The sequence below is a fragment of the Suillus fuscotomentosus genome (genome assembly GCF_016647785.1).
Source record: "Suillus fuscotomentosus strain FC203 chromosome Unknown F5891scaffold_4, whole genome shotgun sequence".
NCBI classification, from domain to species: domain Eukaryota; kingdom Fungi; phylum Basidiomycota; class Agaricomycetes; order Boletales; family Suillaceae; genus Suillus; species Suillus fuscotomentosus.
In genome coordinates, this window is record NW_024539516.1 from 1,272,643 (window position 1) to 1,290,101 (window position 17,459).

The 17,459-nt window shown below is 48.2% G+C and overlaps 3 protein-coding genes across 3 annotated transcripts; 1 reads left to right on the forward strand and 2 right to left on the reverse strand.

Moving 5' to 3' along the window:
* Positions 1-1,265: 1,265 nt before the first annotated feature.
* F5891DRAFT_975516 (uncharacterized protein) lies at positions 1,266-1,730 on the forward strand (the record flags this gene model as incomplete). The annotated part of the gene is made up of 3 exons (XM_041376524.1): positions 1,266-1,328; positions 1,395-1,457; positions 1,515-1,730. The coding sequence occupies 3 exons, from the start codon at positions 1,266-1,268 to the stop codon at positions 1,728-1,730; spliced, it is 342 nt and encodes a 113-aa protein (XP_041232374.1).
* An 839-nt stretch (positions 1,731-2,569) lies between these two features.
* On the reverse strand, positions 2,570-3,027 carry F5891DRAFT_975517 (uncharacterized protein; the record flags this gene model as incomplete). The annotated part of the gene is made up of 2 exons (XM_041376525.1): positions 2,570-2,820; positions 2,871-3,027. 2 exons carry the CDS (start codon positions 3,025-3,027, stop codon positions 2,570-2,572), a joined length of 408 nt encoding a protein of 135 aa, XP_041232375.1.
* Positions 3,028-16,885: 13,858 nt separating this feature from the next.
* F5891DRAFT_479988 (uncharacterized protein) lies at positions 16,886-17,436 on the reverse strand. The gene is made up of 2 exons (XM_041371984.1): positions 17,026-17,436; positions 16,886-16,920 (listed from the first exon to the last, which is right to left on the reverse strand). The coding sequence occupies exon 1, from the start codon at positions 17,268-17,270 to the stop codon at positions 17,034-17,036; it is 237 nt and encodes a 78-aa protein (XP_041232376.1). The 5' UTR covers positions 17,271-17,436; the 3' UTR covers positions 16,886-16,920; positions 17,026-17,033.
* Positions 17,437-17,459: the final 23 nt, after the last annotated feature.

A 17,459-nucleotide genomic window follows, 5' to 3' on the forward strand; every position in this document is an offset into this window, starting at 1 on the left:
TGCAGACCTAAAATAATGGTGTATGGCGACTTGGACAAGATATCTGGATACATATGCGCCACTACTGATTAGGATCTAGACAAAGGGAGCACATATAATCAGTTAGGCTACATGAAGCGCTGAGACACAGTGAGAGAAATAAGTGACAAACATCAATGACTTTGTCAGACATGATCTTCCCTCTTCCTAAAGCCCAAAACATAGCATCCATGTGGCCATAATGGTTGAGAAAGTAGTGGGCTTGAATGTAGGGGTCTTGGGACACATTGTGAAAGTGTTTGGAAGTGAGCGTTAAAGCGGTTGGGTGGTCGAGCTCGTAGAAGATCAATTCGATGACTTCATCTACGCAAATCTCAGGTTATGAGTGAAAAAAAGAATGATCAGAAAACATACCACACAGGCGTTACATGGCATGTAGTAGAAGGGTTCTTGACTGTGGTAGGCAGAAGCTTGAACTGCTCAGAAAGAGCACTAGTCGCAAGTTGACTCCATCCAAGGAACCTGACAAAGAGGATTAGGGACTTGATGGGGTTGGCGTTTACGATGATGTGGTTGGGTGTCAAGAGGTGTGCAGCCAGAGAACGCACTTCATCGGACTTCTAAATTCAACCACCACTGCATCTTGAAAGTCAAAAAACCTTGGCCAAAGCGATCACAATGTTCCACAAAATATTGTATCATGAAGTTTAAGCTGTTCAGAGTGAAAAGATGCGTGAAATGGCAACGTTCTACACCGTTACAGGTGCTACATTATGCTAAGTGGCTGTAATCATGTGGTATGTCAGGTGCATGATGTTGAAACTCCAATTGAAACAAACAAATGCCCCAGAGTTTGGCCCCAGAGTCCACCACAGATTTTGGCCCCAGAGTGTCCATTTCCTGGATGTCCTCACTGATGTTGATATATGTATAGCACTCGCCTCCGTTCTCTTGTATCTGTAGCATTCATCTCCGTTAATATGTTCTCACATCTCAGTCTCATCTGAATCTGTATGATACTTATGTCTTTTCGCGACTCGTCTCGGTTGATCTGTACAATACTTGTGGCTGTAAATCCAATCGATTCACATGAAGTACGGCTTGAAAAAGCGACTGTAGGGCTCTGCCATGTGCATTATCACAGAGCGTAACTGTGCGAAACTTCAGAGTGTTTCTCCCAAAAAAAGCAAGAACTAGTACATACAGTGTACTCACGCCGCCACACAAACTTCAATTGAACTATACCAAAGTCCAACTGATTATCAGATCTGTACTACATCGAGTCCATGGAGCAAAATAATCAATTCAATAATGCTCAAGCACAAGGTGACCAATTCAGTACTCAAGCAGTGAGTAGAATAGTGATGATATTTTGCGCTTGTGCGCTTGATCTAAAACCTTACCATTACTACTAGAACCTCCCTGACTTGGATCATGCAGTCATACCGGAGCCATTGATTGTCACCCAGTCGGCAATTGTATGTGGTCATTAAACATCGTATGCCAACGGTGAAGGACTCACGAACATGATGCAGTCGATTTGGAGGACCGCCACACAAGCAGCTCAATCCGGTATGAGCCAAAACCGCCAGCAGGCACAGATCCACACAACAGAGGAAGAAAGGTGTTGGTTGATTTTGATGGCATTGCAAAGAGAACAAGAGCTGGATGAGACAACTAGATGGCTGCGTGACGCCTGGCAGGAATTGGATGAAGTTAGAAGCCTGTTGGGGATCGCAAGAAATCAGTAATGAGACTCGGTATGAAGTGTAGGCAATAAACGAAATGTTTGGATGCTTGCATTGTTGACAGTGATAGAACCTATGTGAAACATACTCAGATGATTCAAGGAGCGATCTGTAAACAGAACAGAACGAAGAGTGGGACAGCACACCAGAGACCATCAACATCCAGCCAACTTTGATGATGCCGTTGTTCTAACGCATCTCCAAATACCAATAGTGTCGGCAACATTTCTGATAACAATGCCAACACCACTGCGAACACCAACTCAAACTCTAGATGGTGCAAGGAGCGATCTGTAAACAGAACAGAACGAAGAGTCGAACAGCGCACCAGAGACCATCAACATCCAGCCAACTTCAATGATGCTGTTGTTCTAAACGTGCGAAGGCTGCTGAAGCATCAATGTTGGGATGCCATTGCATGCGAGGTATAATCGCAGCTGCAGTCTTGACAATGTCTGGGTTTGTTGATGTCTCTAGAATCCAGCGAATGGCAGATGATTTGGTGAATACGTCAGACTTGGGAGTGAATCTGATTGTCTGGAGAATTTTTTGGAAGATGGGTGCAAATCCTTCCGAGGCTGGAAAGGACTGTCCAGATGCAAGACCGACAAGAGGAAAGTGCCGACATAAAGTAGAATACTGAAAGCTGTAATGCAGATGATGACACTAAATATCGTGGTTTGCTGGATCCAAATGTGGGCGCTTAGCGAGAGGCAGAAGAGCACGAGTGACATCTGAAGTAGTATCAGGAATGTCTGCAAAATGCTCTTGCACATTCATTGTCGAACACTTCTACCAGAGCATTAAAATCAACTTCTACCATGCTTCCAAACAGCGGATGACTAGTGGACCACTTTCCCACTGTCAACCTGGGAGACATAATACCAAATGCCATGCGCTGTGAGGAGGCGAGGGTCATCACGTTCGGGACATGCATTCAGAATGGCCTTGATCTTATTAGGATCAGGCAAAGTGGTGATCCCTGGCTCAAAAGTTATGCCCTCACCCGTTTGACAGAAGCTGCATGATCTGCACAAGCCAGTAGGAATGGCCACCTCATCCCCAAAATATGAAGCAAGACACTGTGCCATACCTATACTCCAGACATAAGCAACATATATGTGTCAAAAATTGTGGACTCACATTTGTTATTGGTAGCAAAATTAATCACTTGTCTGAGCTTGACTATGGCCTCCTCCTCTTTATCGAGCATACGGTTGTACATCATCTCAGCGATATTTGCTATTTCTTCCTTTTCCATCAGGAGAGAATTGAGTATCTTATATTGCTGCAGCAACATTTCAGTCGACAAAATATTGGATTGATCAATCGTACTTACTGCTCTAACTTGTGAAGCTTTCACATTAGCCCAACCTAGATAACAGAGATATAAGTTAGTATCAAGAAATGCTGCAGAACGTAGAATGGGATCCCATACTGCTGAGCTCCCAATCACTTATTTTTTTCGTGAGATCTCCGCGATCCTGACCCGACTGCTGAGCTGCAACAACTACATCGATCTGTGACAGTTTGTTAGAGGGATTGTCATATCCCGTATTCCGGACCTACATCCGATAATATTCCCACGCCTCATCCGGACCTTCGGATGTCCTATCCATGTCTCCAGTACCCATCCAGATCCCTTATCCTTCGCAGCTAGCCTGCATCATTCATCCTTGTCCCATTGCCCTAATGCCACATCCTATATATCCATGCATCTCATCCGGACCATATCCGATCCGGTCCGATCCGATGTATAGATCTGTTTCCTATCCGATATACGATAAGCTTTGTAATTCATTTCCTGTGCATATAACGTTAACACAGCCTATCCGGTATTCCTTGTTACTGGTACCTCGGTTATATCTATTACCAGTATGCTTACTGATCTGTTAACCTATGTTCATTTCCGACTCGCATTTGTCAACCTTTGCATATGCTTCATACATAGCCTTGGACTCTGCTTATTGATCCTTCCGTTATTTCTCTTAGTATATAAACTCGTGTATACGTCTTGTAGTACCTCAGTCTGAATATCATATTAGTCCTTGCACTAGTCTTCACTCTAAATCCTCTTATCAGTTCTAGTCCTTAAACTTAGTCAATATCCATCTCAGGCCTAGGGAGGAATTCCCTAGGCCGGAGTTCTGATCCTCCGAAGTTTCCGGAAGTCTATCCAGAACTTTCCCTGCAGTCCTCCGGACCTATTCTGCTTCGGACTTTGTCCTTGCAGCCTTTCCTCTGTTTGCTTCTACTCAGGACAAGTCCTGAGTAGCCATTACACATATCTGTATTAGGACGAAACCTCATTGTAATTTCCGGAAGTTCCTCCAGAACTTTCCCGCACTCATCCGGAAGTTACTTGTACCCGTCCGGAAGGTCCTTCCGAAGTTTCCCGCGCCTTCGGATATCTTCGGACTTTCTTTGGACACCAATCTGAAATTAAGGGCACATACTCGGGTAAGGGGCGCAGCACACGAGCTGAAGCCAAGCCCCTCAGAATCAGTCCTACCCTTTGTGCATGGTCTTAACAGGGATGATCCACAGCACTGACAAAGGCATACCTGGTAAGTCAAACCACGGGGTTTCCAGTACATCTTAATTATCTTTGCTGCTTCGGACTTATCACCCATTACCTTCTGCCAGCCATCAGCTGTGCATGACGATATATCATACTGAGAGTATAATGGCGTCACAGCATGGATATAGTTGTACTTGAGCTCGATGTAGAGACTCGTGCATCTCATGGTCTGATATGACAGTTTTCACTAGGGAGTACATAGCACGAACTTGTAGTGTCACTCTGTGCACTACCCGCAGCTATCCCTATATGAGGCGCAGCTTTCCTGTGCAATGCGCGCACCATTCCCGCGCTTTGCGATGTATATGCGTGCGCGCTTTCCCACGCTTGAGGGCCCTATGGTGCCAGCCATCCAGATGCATCCATCCACTGTCCTCCAAGTTCTCTAGTGCGTATATTTCTGTTTCTCTCATTTGCATATTGTTCCACCTTATTTTTATCATGGACCCTTACTTATATATATATCTACATACCTACTCGGTAGTGCTTCAGCTCCGCATGACAGTGCTTAGGCGCGCTATATAAGTGCCAGCAGTACATACTAGGAAGGGGGCACTTGACCTTACCTTACTTTACCCAACTTTACCTAGCACTTACTACCTAGAAAGTCGCAGTAGAACTCTATCTGTTTACAGCTCGCACTCTCATCTTTTATCTTGCATTATAACATCACTTAAGCTCAGTCTCTCTCGTTTCTGCATATACGTGCGCACTTTCCTGCGCTTCACGCCTTACACATGCGCGTTCCCGCATCTTCATGCCTTGCACGCACCTGCGCTTTCTCATGCCTCGCATTGGCCGACTGGTAGTGCTTACCTCTAGATCTTTGCAGTACTTGCTTCCCCTTTAGGGTTGAATGCACTTGTTGTCTCAAGAATAGCAGACTAGGCAATGCGCGATGTAGAAGAGGAATGGGAAGTGGGTGAATATAGGTAGTATGAGATAACTCAAGTAGTCCTCGGTGAGCGAGATATACATCGGCCCAAGGGGATTGCTACTGAGAAGGTTCCTCTAGGTGTATAAAACGGAGGGAAACACTGAACTGGGCGCTTGGTCAAGCCTGGTTAGGCACGCGACGTGAAGCGCCGATGAGCGATAGCGGCCGACGATAGATATTGATGCGCGACTTATAACAGAAGCACGCGCTTTAAGTGGAAGCGGTGCGCGTGCGGGTGGTGGAGTGCAGCGACTCTCAATGAGTCAGAATACTAATGGACAGAGTTTCTAGTAGTGTACGGCGGCGGCGCTCGTATTGTACTTAGATACTTTTGAGTTTTTAGAGGTTAACTTAGACTTATAGTCCAACGATGTGTGGGCAGAAAAAGATCCCTATTACACGATTTATACTTGATAGAGAATATGTTTAGAAGAGTGGCAGAAGTGATTGGAGCAGAAGGAGGTCACACACAGTACTAGAATTATAGAGATTACATTAGTAAAACTTAAAGTCAAAAAAGTGTCCCAATGAGTCATCAAATTAAAATACTCATATCTTCACATAATGTCATTATTTTCCCACGGCATAGGGAGCCGAAATGAAGCTGAGATGCAGACCTTTCCGACATTTCCCTATAGCTTAGTCATATTCCCACGTCTTGACACATGATATAGCAATTACATGAAAAGCTACAAACATTGGGACACTTTTTTGAGCCACTGTATACTAAGTAATGATAAGTGCTGTCAAGCGTTAAAGCGAACTGAGAAGCGAAGCGGACGCGAGATAATATGTAATAAAGGGTCCATAACGGAAAACATACGAAATATGGCCATAAGCACCAGAGATATGTTAGAATCAATGAAAATAGAATTGGAATACGCACCGACGAACCGAACGGACATGGAATGGATGGACGGAGGACGTGTGACGGAACCAAAGATGCGCGTGCTGATGCGCGACTAAGGAGCGACCGGAGCGCTGGCGCTTGCGAGCGGCCGACGATGTGCTTGGGCGCGCTGTGTGAGATATGAGTCGTGCTATGTTGGGAAGTGATAGTAACAATGGGATTTTAGATCCCTGCAAGGCCACAGAGATATTAGTCTCTACATCTCATAGGGACTTAGCTTCTGACTGTCCCCAGTCAGTGTATATAGGGGCGGATGGACTTGGCAAAATTTCGACAAGGAAAGTCACGTGATCATGGGTAGAACACGTTGAAAGCGTATGTGGAACGGTCCACCGGCGTTTTGGCGAGCTGTGGACTGCGAGCGCTATTGTGCTGACATAATGTGGTTCGTTTCGGGCATAAAAGAACTGGCCTCGCGTCGCGCTTCTTCTTCTTCCATTCAATTATCCATCGCGTCCTTTTGCGATAATCTCCATCTCCTACCATCATCATGTCTTCCGTCATCTTCAATCCTTCTATGCTCACCGCGTCCCCTTCTCCCTCTCCCTCTCCTGAGGAGCGTCCTCAAGACGAGGGCAACGCGTCTGTCGATGACGCCACTCTCGACGACGCGATTCCGAAGGAACCACGAGAAATCATCACCGACTGGATCCGTCGGTCCTGGGCGGTGACTCTCGGCACCATGCGTGCCTCTGTAAAGGCATGTCCTCCGGCTAAACCAGAGCTTTTGGAGGATCAGGAGTCGTGGCTTCGCGCTTGGACACGTACAATGGTGAGTTTCCTTTATTACTGTGCTGCTTACTGATGACTAATGGGGGTTTTTAGAACAATATGAGCACTCTGTTTGATCAGGCGTGTGCCTCCGAGGTGCACCTTTCACTCAGGGACGCCGAGGCAGTCGACCTTGCCGCTGGCAAGGCCGCTGTCAAGACTCTGACCAAGGCCGTCAAGGCTCGGAAGGAGAAGGCTGAAGAGTCGGCTGTTACCGTGCGCCCGGCGTGCGTTGAGAAGGAGAAGGAGGTCGGGAATGCAAAGTCGTCTGAGAAGGGAAAAGCGAAGGCGGCGGGACCTGAGAAGGAGAAAGCGGCGGAAGCGGAAGTGGCTGATATGGGTCGCCCAGTAAGTCTTTCTTTCTGTTGTGTCGTTTTCCGTTGCTGATTTATTCCTGTTAGCGTCTTGGCGGTCGTATCACTGCTACTTCGGTGACCTATCTGGAGGAACCTTGCGCGCGATGCGCTGTGGCCGGGTCTAAGTGTGCGTTAAACGACACTAACCTGCGCTGCAACACATGTATAAAGGCCAGGAAGGGATGTTCTTTTGGTATGTTTTGTTTCTTCCTCCTTTTCCTTTTCTAACACCTATTCTAGTTGGAGACAAGGCAAAGGAGCGCGCGCCGGCTGCGCCTAAGACCAAAGTGGCTGCGCCAGCCGCACCTAAGGCGAAAACACCTGTGCCTGTAGCTGCTGCTTCGCCTGAGTCAGACGTGGAGATCGTCAGCGAGTCAACCACTGATGAAGATGCCGGTGTCGTCGATAAGACAATTATCGTGCAGCGTTCGAAGCGTCTGCTCGACTCTCGTCCCGCACCCGCTGAAGGTACAACAATTCAGATGGTGAGTCTGAACAATGTTGGGTCTTGCAGAACCTAGCTGCTATTCGACCCTAAAGGGTTTCTGGACCAGGCTCAAGGCTCAGAGGAGAGGAAATATCATAGAAAACTACTGAGCACTCAGACTCATACTGGTAACTGGTGAAAAGATTGATTGATTATGTAAGCTACAAAAGTGCCAACATAAGGTAAGGTAAAAACAGTCTCTACAAGCCCAACCAGAAATGAATCCCTACACCGCTCCTAAGCGCCCTCGCCTCGACTTAGAGGCACAATTGGACAAATCGCGAATCGAGGCGGTGGAGCTGCACATCCTCAATGGTGAGTTGGAGGCAGAGGTGGCGAAGTGGAAGGCTGTTGTTGTCGACATGCGGCAGCATAGCTGCGTGCAAGAAGCTGAGGTGTTGGCGATGAGTAATCGCATTTACTCCATGGGGCGCGACTGGGGTGCTTGGGAGAAAGAGATTGCAGAGATGTTGGAGGAGAAGAAGTAGCTTGTACATAGAAGTCTTCTTTTAGCTTTGAGTCCTTGTTGGCGCCAGCGCGCCTGTACTATAGAATATCCCAGTGGAGCGGTGCCTGGTGCGCCTTAATATTAGTATCTTGTCGCATCCAGTCCAATTCCAATCCAATTCCATTTCCATGTCTGATTCAGTTCGCCGGCCTAATGAAGTAAGGGAAATCTGAGTAAGCATGTGAAGTAATATAGGGTCATAAGAAAATATGGCGGTCGCGCAAGCTGCGCACTTGTCTTTTCTTCATTGGACGTCCTGTCCCGTCTATTCCTTCATTATCCCTGTGCATTGCCTGGGTATTAGGTGCTGTTGGCATATAATTTTTTATAAGTGTGAATGTGCGCGGCACGGCTGCGCGCGTTCGAAATAGAAAGTCTATGGGTGGTTATGCGCGCGCTTCTATGATAACTTATCTTTTGAATATATATATACTTGGCAGTTGATTATCGGCCGATCGGCTGTATAGGATAGAGTCTGTTGGGTGTATGTTCAATGCAATGCGTGTGTTATGAGACATGATAAGGGAAACTGAGGTCGCCGGCTGAAGCCCGGGATAAAACGGAGAGAATAGAAATCTATGGTATGTTTTTGCGGTTGTTTTTGTGTTATATGTTGTTTTTGTTGATGTGTTGAGTGGGGTGATAGCGGTTTTGTGCGGATATGTGTGTGAAAGTGTTGGTTGATATGCAGAAAGTGGATAAGCGCTATGCGTCGGACGCGCGCTCGGGTTCGTCTTCGTCAGGTTCTTCAACATCTTTGTCGGCTAAGTGATCGAGGGTCTCATCGTCTTTACCCGTGACGCTCGTCACCATAATGCACTCATTGCTGCGCGGAAAATATGGAATGACACGGAACGCTGCGTAACGCAATTTAGAGATAGCGCCGTCCAACTCGGCCAGCAGATATGAGCCTCCTTTCGTGCGGCGCACTATTATCATCGGTCCCAAGTATTGCGGTGAAGGTACAACAATTCAGATGGTGAGTCTGAACAATGTTGGGTCTATGCAGAACCTAGCTGCTATTCGACCCTAAAGGGTTTCTGGACTAGGCTTAAGGCTCAGAGGAGAGGAAATATACTGAAAACTTGCTGAGCACTCAGACTCATACTGGTAACTGGTGAAAAGATTGATTGCTTATGTAAGCTACAAAAGTGCCAACATAAGGTAAGGTAAAAACAGTCTCTACAAGCCCAACCAGAAATGAATCCCTACAGCGGCTTCGTCTTCTTGCTGAGCTCATACTCTACATTCAAATTGCGCACCAGCACTAAGGTGCCGGGCGCATGATCATAGTTGCGGATAGTCGCACAAAAGTGCTTCTCGAAGTCGCGAATAGACGCGAAGCGCGCCTTCTTGACCTTATCCCTAATTGCGGTGAGATCTTCAATGCGCTTCTGCAACTGTCGTGCGCGCCATGCAATGAGTTCTGTGGTACTAAACGCCGCGCACGCTGGTGTCGGCACTAAGAACGTTGCTTCTGTTAGATCAAAGGGGAAGATCGGCTCTACACTGTGCACCATAAAATAGGGCGATAAACCCGTCGTGTGGTGTACGGTGACGCGCTCGGCCCAAAATACCGAGTGAACAACTTGATACCAATGAGTATCATCTCCATCGCAAGTTTTAATGATGGCCTCCCGGACATCACGGTGTCGGCGCTCTACTATACCATTCACTTGCGAATTATAAGGCGATATGCGGATTGGGTGGATATTGTACCGCTCTGTGAGCATATCAGCGGCTAATCTATAAGCGGGCGTGTTGTCAGTAATAATCTCCGTGATAGGGCCCCATCGGCATAGGAGTTCTTCATATATGAAGGCCATAAGTGACTTCGTATTCTCCTTGCGCAACATGCGCCATTCCAGATATGACGTGAGCGTGCAGCGCGCTTGAACTAGATACTCATATCCACCCGCTTTCGGCATTTTCATTGTGTCAATGTGCACCCTGTGGAACAAACCTCCAGGCATTGGTACCATCAGCAGAACATGAAGCTTCAGCGATTGCCTGGTCTGGCACTCGTGGCAAGTGCGCGTGTACCATTTGATGTCGTCATCTATGTGCGGCCACCAAAAACGCAGTAGCAGCCGCGAGCGAACGGCGTATATTCCCTTGTGCCCAAGATTGTCGTGCGCTTGCTTCAGAATTTGGTAGCGCTTATGCAGCTTAACCACAATCTGGTGCTTGCCGTTCGCTTCGCGGCGCCAAAGGTTATCTTCCAGAACGAAGAAGCGCACCGCGTGGCTAACAAACGCGGTGAATGCATCATGTGTAAATTCAGCGGGTTTGTTGCGATTGAGTAGGAAATGTTCTATCAATACCATGCGCCTATCAAGCACTTGTGCTTTCTCGGATCGCGGAATCTGCGGGTCATCTTGTAGCGGCTCTGTAACATCAAGGAAGGTTCGTAAGACAGGTAGGCGCCTCGGTGACTGCGTGAAAGGCATCATATGTGCGGTTAAATCATATTTGGTGCCAGCTGACTCTACTTGGAGCGTCCTATCGTTCAGGATCACGAAGCCAAATGAGTAAGCGCGGTCAATCCAATCCTCGTGATCATCATCTTCTTCTGGATCATCGTCGGTGCGTGGTCTCCTTGAGAGACCATCTACACCGGCGTGTTTTGCGGTGGGTACATGAACAAGATTAAATTGGAATAGAAGAATACCTGCGATCCACTGATTGATGGTCGCGTTGGGTTGCAGATCAGGATTATTGATCATACCTTTGATATACTTCGCGTCGACTTCGACTGTTAAGTTGACGACACCAAATATATATACACGCACTGCGCGCAGTGTGCGATACAAGCCGTAAAGCTCGAGTTTCGCTTGGGAGTAGCGGCTCTCAACCTTGTTGAGCGCAATTGACCCGAACCGATTTGGATATTGCTTGCCATCTTCGCCAACTTGTAGCAGAATATACCCGATCACGATGCAAGAAGTATCAACTGCTAGGATGACTTCCCGGCCACTTTCGTAATCTATCCGCTGAAGTGCAGGCGAATCTAGAACGGAGTCCTTGAGTGTTTGCATTGCTTGACGTTGCTCCTCGCCAAACTTGAATGGAACATCTTTCTTGGTCAGGTTAATCAGCGGGCGCGAGAAATTACGGATGAAAATGCGCAAGACACCGCATGTACCTAGGAACCCACGCACTTGCGACTGGTTCTTAGGTTCAGGCCAATCACAAATCTTTTGTACTTTGGATTCGTCGGGTATCCTCCCTTTGAAGGTACACTTGTGACCGACGATGGTCGCGGATGGCACGGCTAATACAAACTTGGTCGCGGATACTGTCGCGCCAACATTTTCTAGGCGCTGTAATATGCGATTGACCACTATACAGTGTTCCCAGATGAAGTGCCTAATGCCGGGGTTTTCGGGTATCGTCTCATAAGAGCCATCCTCGCGCTGATATCGAGTATTGGCTGATTTGATCGGTACATCGTTGATGAACGGCGACGTGTACTTGGGAATTTCGTCCTGTAAAATAAAGGCCGTGTTGCCTTGATACACTTGAACGGCGTTAGCATGTCCTTGCGGGAGCATGGTTAAGCGGTGTGGTCCTAGGGGCGTTCTGAAGGTAGTCATGTCGCGCGAGTCTACGTGCAGCGCGCGCTGATCATACCCAGCGTACAAATCCAACATTGCATATACCGCGTATCCGGCGAACATTTCGGCCAAGAAATCTGGGAACGGCGGAACTGACGCGTCGCGAATGGTGACTTCATTCAGCGGCTGTAGGTCGTGAACTAAGCGCAGCGAATGGCCGTCCTTTTTCACGACACAAAACCAGCGCGAGCGATAGGTGGCCGTTGACGGCTCGTATACTCCTGATGAAATCTTTTCCTTGATAATGCGAACGACTTTGCCGGTAATTGCAGGTGGAATCGGGATATTGTGCTGTGACCATGGAGTGTGCGGCACTGTCAGAATCTTATAGGGCGGAAAATATGTTTCATCGAGATGTCCCCGCTCAGAGGCGCCCCAAGCGAATGCGAGTTCGTGAGCCTTAACGAGCCAAGTTATCAACTTGAGCTGTTCGGGCCACAGCCAATTGGCCGGATCTAAATCTAGCTTTTCTGCGCGCTTGCGCGTAAAGCGGGTACCTGGTGTAAATTCTGGGGGGTGAGTCGGTAAATCGGGTAACCCGGCGAGCGGGTCCTTGGGTAACTTGCACACTATCCTATACTCTGGCGGCATAGTGGTAGGCACTGTTCGTACTTTCTTCACGACTGGCTTATATACCAGCGCGTGAAGTGCGCGATCATAATAATAGTAAGAATTGAAAGCGTCGATAGACGCCTTATCGATAACGGATCGGGTGGACAATAAATGCGCATAGTGCGCTGGACGGTTCGGAAACGATGCGATGAGAGAATGAAGAAACGGAACTTTGCGCGGAATTGGGAAATGATATGGGGATACTCCTTAAGAGCGATAATTGGGCGCTTGAAGCGTGCACATTTTGTGGCGCTTCGGGAAACATGCGAGAATGAATGAGACATGACAAAGGAAAATACCGGTAGCGGGGGATATGAGAGGTATTGTCTCCCCGCGGATAGTGCAGATCATCAAAAATTAAAAACCCTTTTCCTCCTTTACTTTCGGTGGATGATCCGAACATGAAAGACCGCTTGTACAGTGCTCGCAGCGCTTCACCCAAGGCAGCGTCGGAATGCGTAACTCCTTGTGCGTGTTCGGGTCAGTAACCAAAATATCCTGTTCCCCGTCAGGGAGGTCAAACGTGCAGCAGGTAGTTAGCTTAAAGAATGGGCGACCGAGAAGAATCTCGAAACTTGCGCGCGGTATGACTTGTACTTGGAAGTACAGCGGTCCTCCACCGAAGTCTAGCGGCACATTCTCGATGACGCTGAGTGTCGCGTCCTTGTTAGTATTAACCGATTCCATGTTTAAGCGATGGTCTGACCGCAGACCAACACCGAGCGTTTTCCAAACGGCAGCTGGCATTACCACGACTTTGGCGCCTTGATCTAGGACACAGGTTACTACCCTGCCGCCGATGGTAGTTGCGCGAATGCAGCGTAGCAGCGCAAAATGGTCTGCTACAACTCGGCCATGGTCGATTTGCAAGTGCTTGGCATCATAGTCGCGCATCCATTCATCCGAAACCGGGTGTCCTGTAAGTTCGTTCACTGATACTGTGCCGACCGTGACGTGCTTGGTGGTGGTGAGATCGCGGAATTGTTTGCGGAGGTCAGGCGATATTGCAAATAATTCCCTTGTCGAGATATTGATATGAGTATCCAGCAGGCATTCGAGGATGTGCTTATCAGCGTCCTTGTCCTCCAAGCCGTGCGAATACCGATATGATGCCGTTTTTGCTGAAGATGATGCCGTGGTTGTTGTCAAGTCTGTAAGGTCAGTGTGTGTTATACCGGGTGAGGATGAAGATGAAGTTACGGGAGCGGCATTTACCCTGCGTGCATTCGCCGATGATTCGGCCGCTGCTGGTGCGGCTATTGCTTTCGCGACTTCTGGCGCTTTCCCTTTACTTGACGAAGCTTGGACTGCAGGAGAGACAATCTCCTCTGCTACAGTGGCTTGCCTAGATGCGGGCGCTGGTTTGGCGCGATACTCGCTAGCAATTTCTACGCCATCAAACCTAACGGTCTTTCCCTTACCTTCGCCCTTTGCCGATCCGCGCTTGGTATCGCGTCGGGCGGTTGCGAGCGCGAGTGCTTGTGCGGCACGTAACACATCTACGTCCTCCTCGTCTATATCAGACTCAGATTCTGCGACGGTATGGATAAACGCGGACGGGTCTATGTCCAATACGATGTCGACATCCATCGCCGCACGAACATATAGTGCTGCGGTAACACTAGAACTGGGGAGCGCCTCATTTGCCTGTTTGTTAGAGTGATACCTATCTAGTCGGTCCTTTAGGGTACCGTCGCTTGCGCGACCGGGAATCCAATCTCCGCTGGTCAATACCAGTTTCATCGAGGTTTCATGTACCTTACACTTGCTGGCGCTAATGTAGGCGTCCTTCTCTTGACAGCGGCTGAGGAAATGGTTGTTCTTTCCGCAGAACATGCAACCGCTCAATGGTGAACCGCCGCCGGGTCGTCGAGCTTGGTATTCCTGCTTAACAACGGTACCTTGCGCCGGTTGCTGCGGTGCCTTTGCCGCCGGTGCGGCAGCGCTTGGATATGGCGTTAATACCGACGTTCCTATGGTTTCAGGGGATACCGTTCCCATTCCTGGAATCAAGAATTTGGCGGCTGCGTCTACATCTGCAAAAGGATAAGGGTCGCGCGGATGATGATCTGGGAATTTGATCATTAAGTGCGTTCGAAGCAGCGCTTGGATGTCGCTTGGAAACCCTTCTAACCACATGCGGTTCCGTTCTGCCATACCTATGTGATCCTTCGCAATCAAGGAATCAGCGATCTCCCTGAAGGCGCGGCGGTAATTGCCGAGCTCAGTGAGCGAAGGCATTGGTAAAGCCGCGTGTTTGCGCTGAAGGTACAACAATTCAGATGGTGAGTCTGAACAATGTGTTGGGTCTTGCAGAACCTAGCTGCTATTCGACCCTAAAGGGTTTCTGGACTAGGCTTAAGGCTCAGAGGAGAGGAAATATCATAAAAACTACTGAGGACTCTGACTCATACTGGTAACTGGTGAAAAGATTGCTTGATTATGTAAGCTACAAAAGTGCCAACATAAGGTAAGGTAAAAACAGTCTCTACAAGCCCAACCAGAAATGAATCCCTACAGCGTGTTACCGACTGTAGGTCGGATACTCCGTAACGCTTCTCACCTTCACAGCCAGGATACATTTCCTTTACCTCCTTAATAAAGGCATTATAGTCGCTTAACTTCGCCTCCGGCATTCCAGACCAGAGCGCGCGCTCGCTGTTAGGCAAGTAGCGGATGATACCCTTGATGTGATCGCCTCCGATGAGGTTCGCGTCGTCGGCGCACGCTTCATAATCCTCGATAAATGTGAGGAGATTTTCCGCCGTGCCATCAAACTTTGGCGCTTTGTCTGAGCCATGGATCGGCATTCTGATAGTTGTGGCCATTTGGACAGGTTGGGATTGGGGTTTGGTAGGTTGAGGTTTGGCTATGGTGGGTGTTGGGAGTATGACGTTTGAAGGTCCTGGATGACTGAACTGAGGGATAAATATGGCGGCGCGGTTCCAAATAGAGTTCGGCCTGATTAGGGGTTCCGTTTGTTCTGTTTTCATGATAGGTGCTGCGCTTGCTGGTGGCGCGTGTATCCGAGATGAAGGTTCTTCTTTTATAGTCGCGCTGGATATGGTTAGCGGGGTAAGCGGAGACAAAGGAATAAAGTTCGGATCTAGGGGATTTTTAGGCGTTTCAACAAATGCGCCTGGCAGCAGGTTGCGGGGATGGTCGTGTGATTCGAAGTTGTCTGAGGATTCGCCGTGTACTGATTCTCTGGGTGATGGCGTCACTGGCGATGCGGGTGCAAACGGGTTTGGTGTTAATAGGGATAGGTCGGGGCGCGTCGGCTCCGAGAAGTTTCGCGGCCAGTTATATTTGACCGGAGTCAAAATTTCCTGAATGGTGGATAAGCACGAAGAGGTGACCGCTCTTCGAAATTCTTCCAAGACTTCGTTTCTTGCGACGCATTCTTTAGTAGGCCTGAGTAACCTACCGGTTTTCTCAGATGATCCCCTCGCGGTGGGCTCCAGTTGTAGAAGAGGAATGGGAAGTGGGTGAATATAGGTAGTATGAGATAACTCAAGTAGTCCTCGGTGAGCGAGATATACGTCGGCCCAAGGGGATTGCTACTGAGAAGGTTCCTCTAGGTGTATAAAACGGAGGGAAACACTGAACTGGGCGCTTGGTCAAGCCTGGTTAGGCACGCGACGTGAAGCGCCGATGAGCGATAGCGGCCGACGATAGATATTGACGCGCGACTTATAACAGAAGCGCGCGCTTTAAGTGGAAGCGGTGCGCGTGCGGGTGGTGGAGTGCAGCGACTCTCAATGAGTCAGAATACTAATGGACAGAGTTTCTAGTAGTGTACGGCGGCGGCGCTCGTATTGTACTTAGATACTTTTGAGTTTTTAGAGGTTAACTTAGACTTATAGTCCAACGATGTGTGGGCAGAAAAAGATCCCTATTACACGATTTATACACGTCTATATATACTAAGTAATGATAAGTGCTGTCAAGCGTTAAAGTGAACTGAGAAGCGAAGCGGACGTGAGATAATATGTAATAAAGGGTCCATAACGGAAAACATACGAAATATGGCCATAAGCGCCGGAGATATGTTAGAATCAATGAAAATAGAATCGGAATACGCACCGATGAACCGAACGGACATGGAATGGATGGACGGAGGACGTGCGACGGAACCAAGGATGCGCGTGCTGATGCGCGACTAAGGAGCGACCGGAGCGCTGGCGCTTGCGAGCGGCCGACGATGTGCTTGGGCGCGCTGTGTGAGATATGAGTCGTGCTATGTTGGGAAGTGATAGTAACAATGGGATTTTAGATCCCTGCAAGGCCACAGAGATATTAGTCTCTACAGCGACCTACAACATTTACAGATACAGCCAGGAGCCTTGTTCGTGCCTCGCAGTATTGTTGTTTCTACATCGAGTTGTGCATAACATAAGCCCAGGATGGTAGGCTACAAAAAGTGAGTGGCAATACAAATTGACAAACAAAATAATCTCATACGTGGATATCATACCTACAAGTGTGACAAGATAAGGGACTGCCATACAGCAGAGACTCAATTGCTTACTCTTTAGATTGTTGGTAATTGTTGAAGCTCAATGTGCCATCCCTATCAGGTATTTTGAGCACTACTTCTTGGAGCCATAAGTGGAGGCTCCTCTTGCTGCACGTATCGCCACAACAAAATCTCTCCAAAATAGGGATATCTGGCACAGAAAGGAACATCAAGCATGTGGACAGTAAACCATCGTGTCCTGCTCTGCCAACTTCCTGACAATAATTCTCAAGAGTCTTTGGCATGAACAGGTGGACCACCTGGCAGATGTTGGCTTGGACCAGTCAAGGCACTGGCTTCGAAATTTGAATTGAACGAATGACTCACCCTTATCGATTCCCATGCCAAAAGCAATGGTAGCGCAAACTATACCATTATCTGATTCCATAAATTGCTGTTGGACATGTGCACACTCATCGCCATTCAATCCAGCA

Bases quoted from the DNA above. Each gene is read 5' to 3' on its own strand.
- F5891DRAFT_479988 (XM_041371984.1), bottom strand. From the start codon at position 17,270: ATGCCAAAGACTCTTGAGAATTATTGTCAGGAAGTTGGCAGAGCAGGA.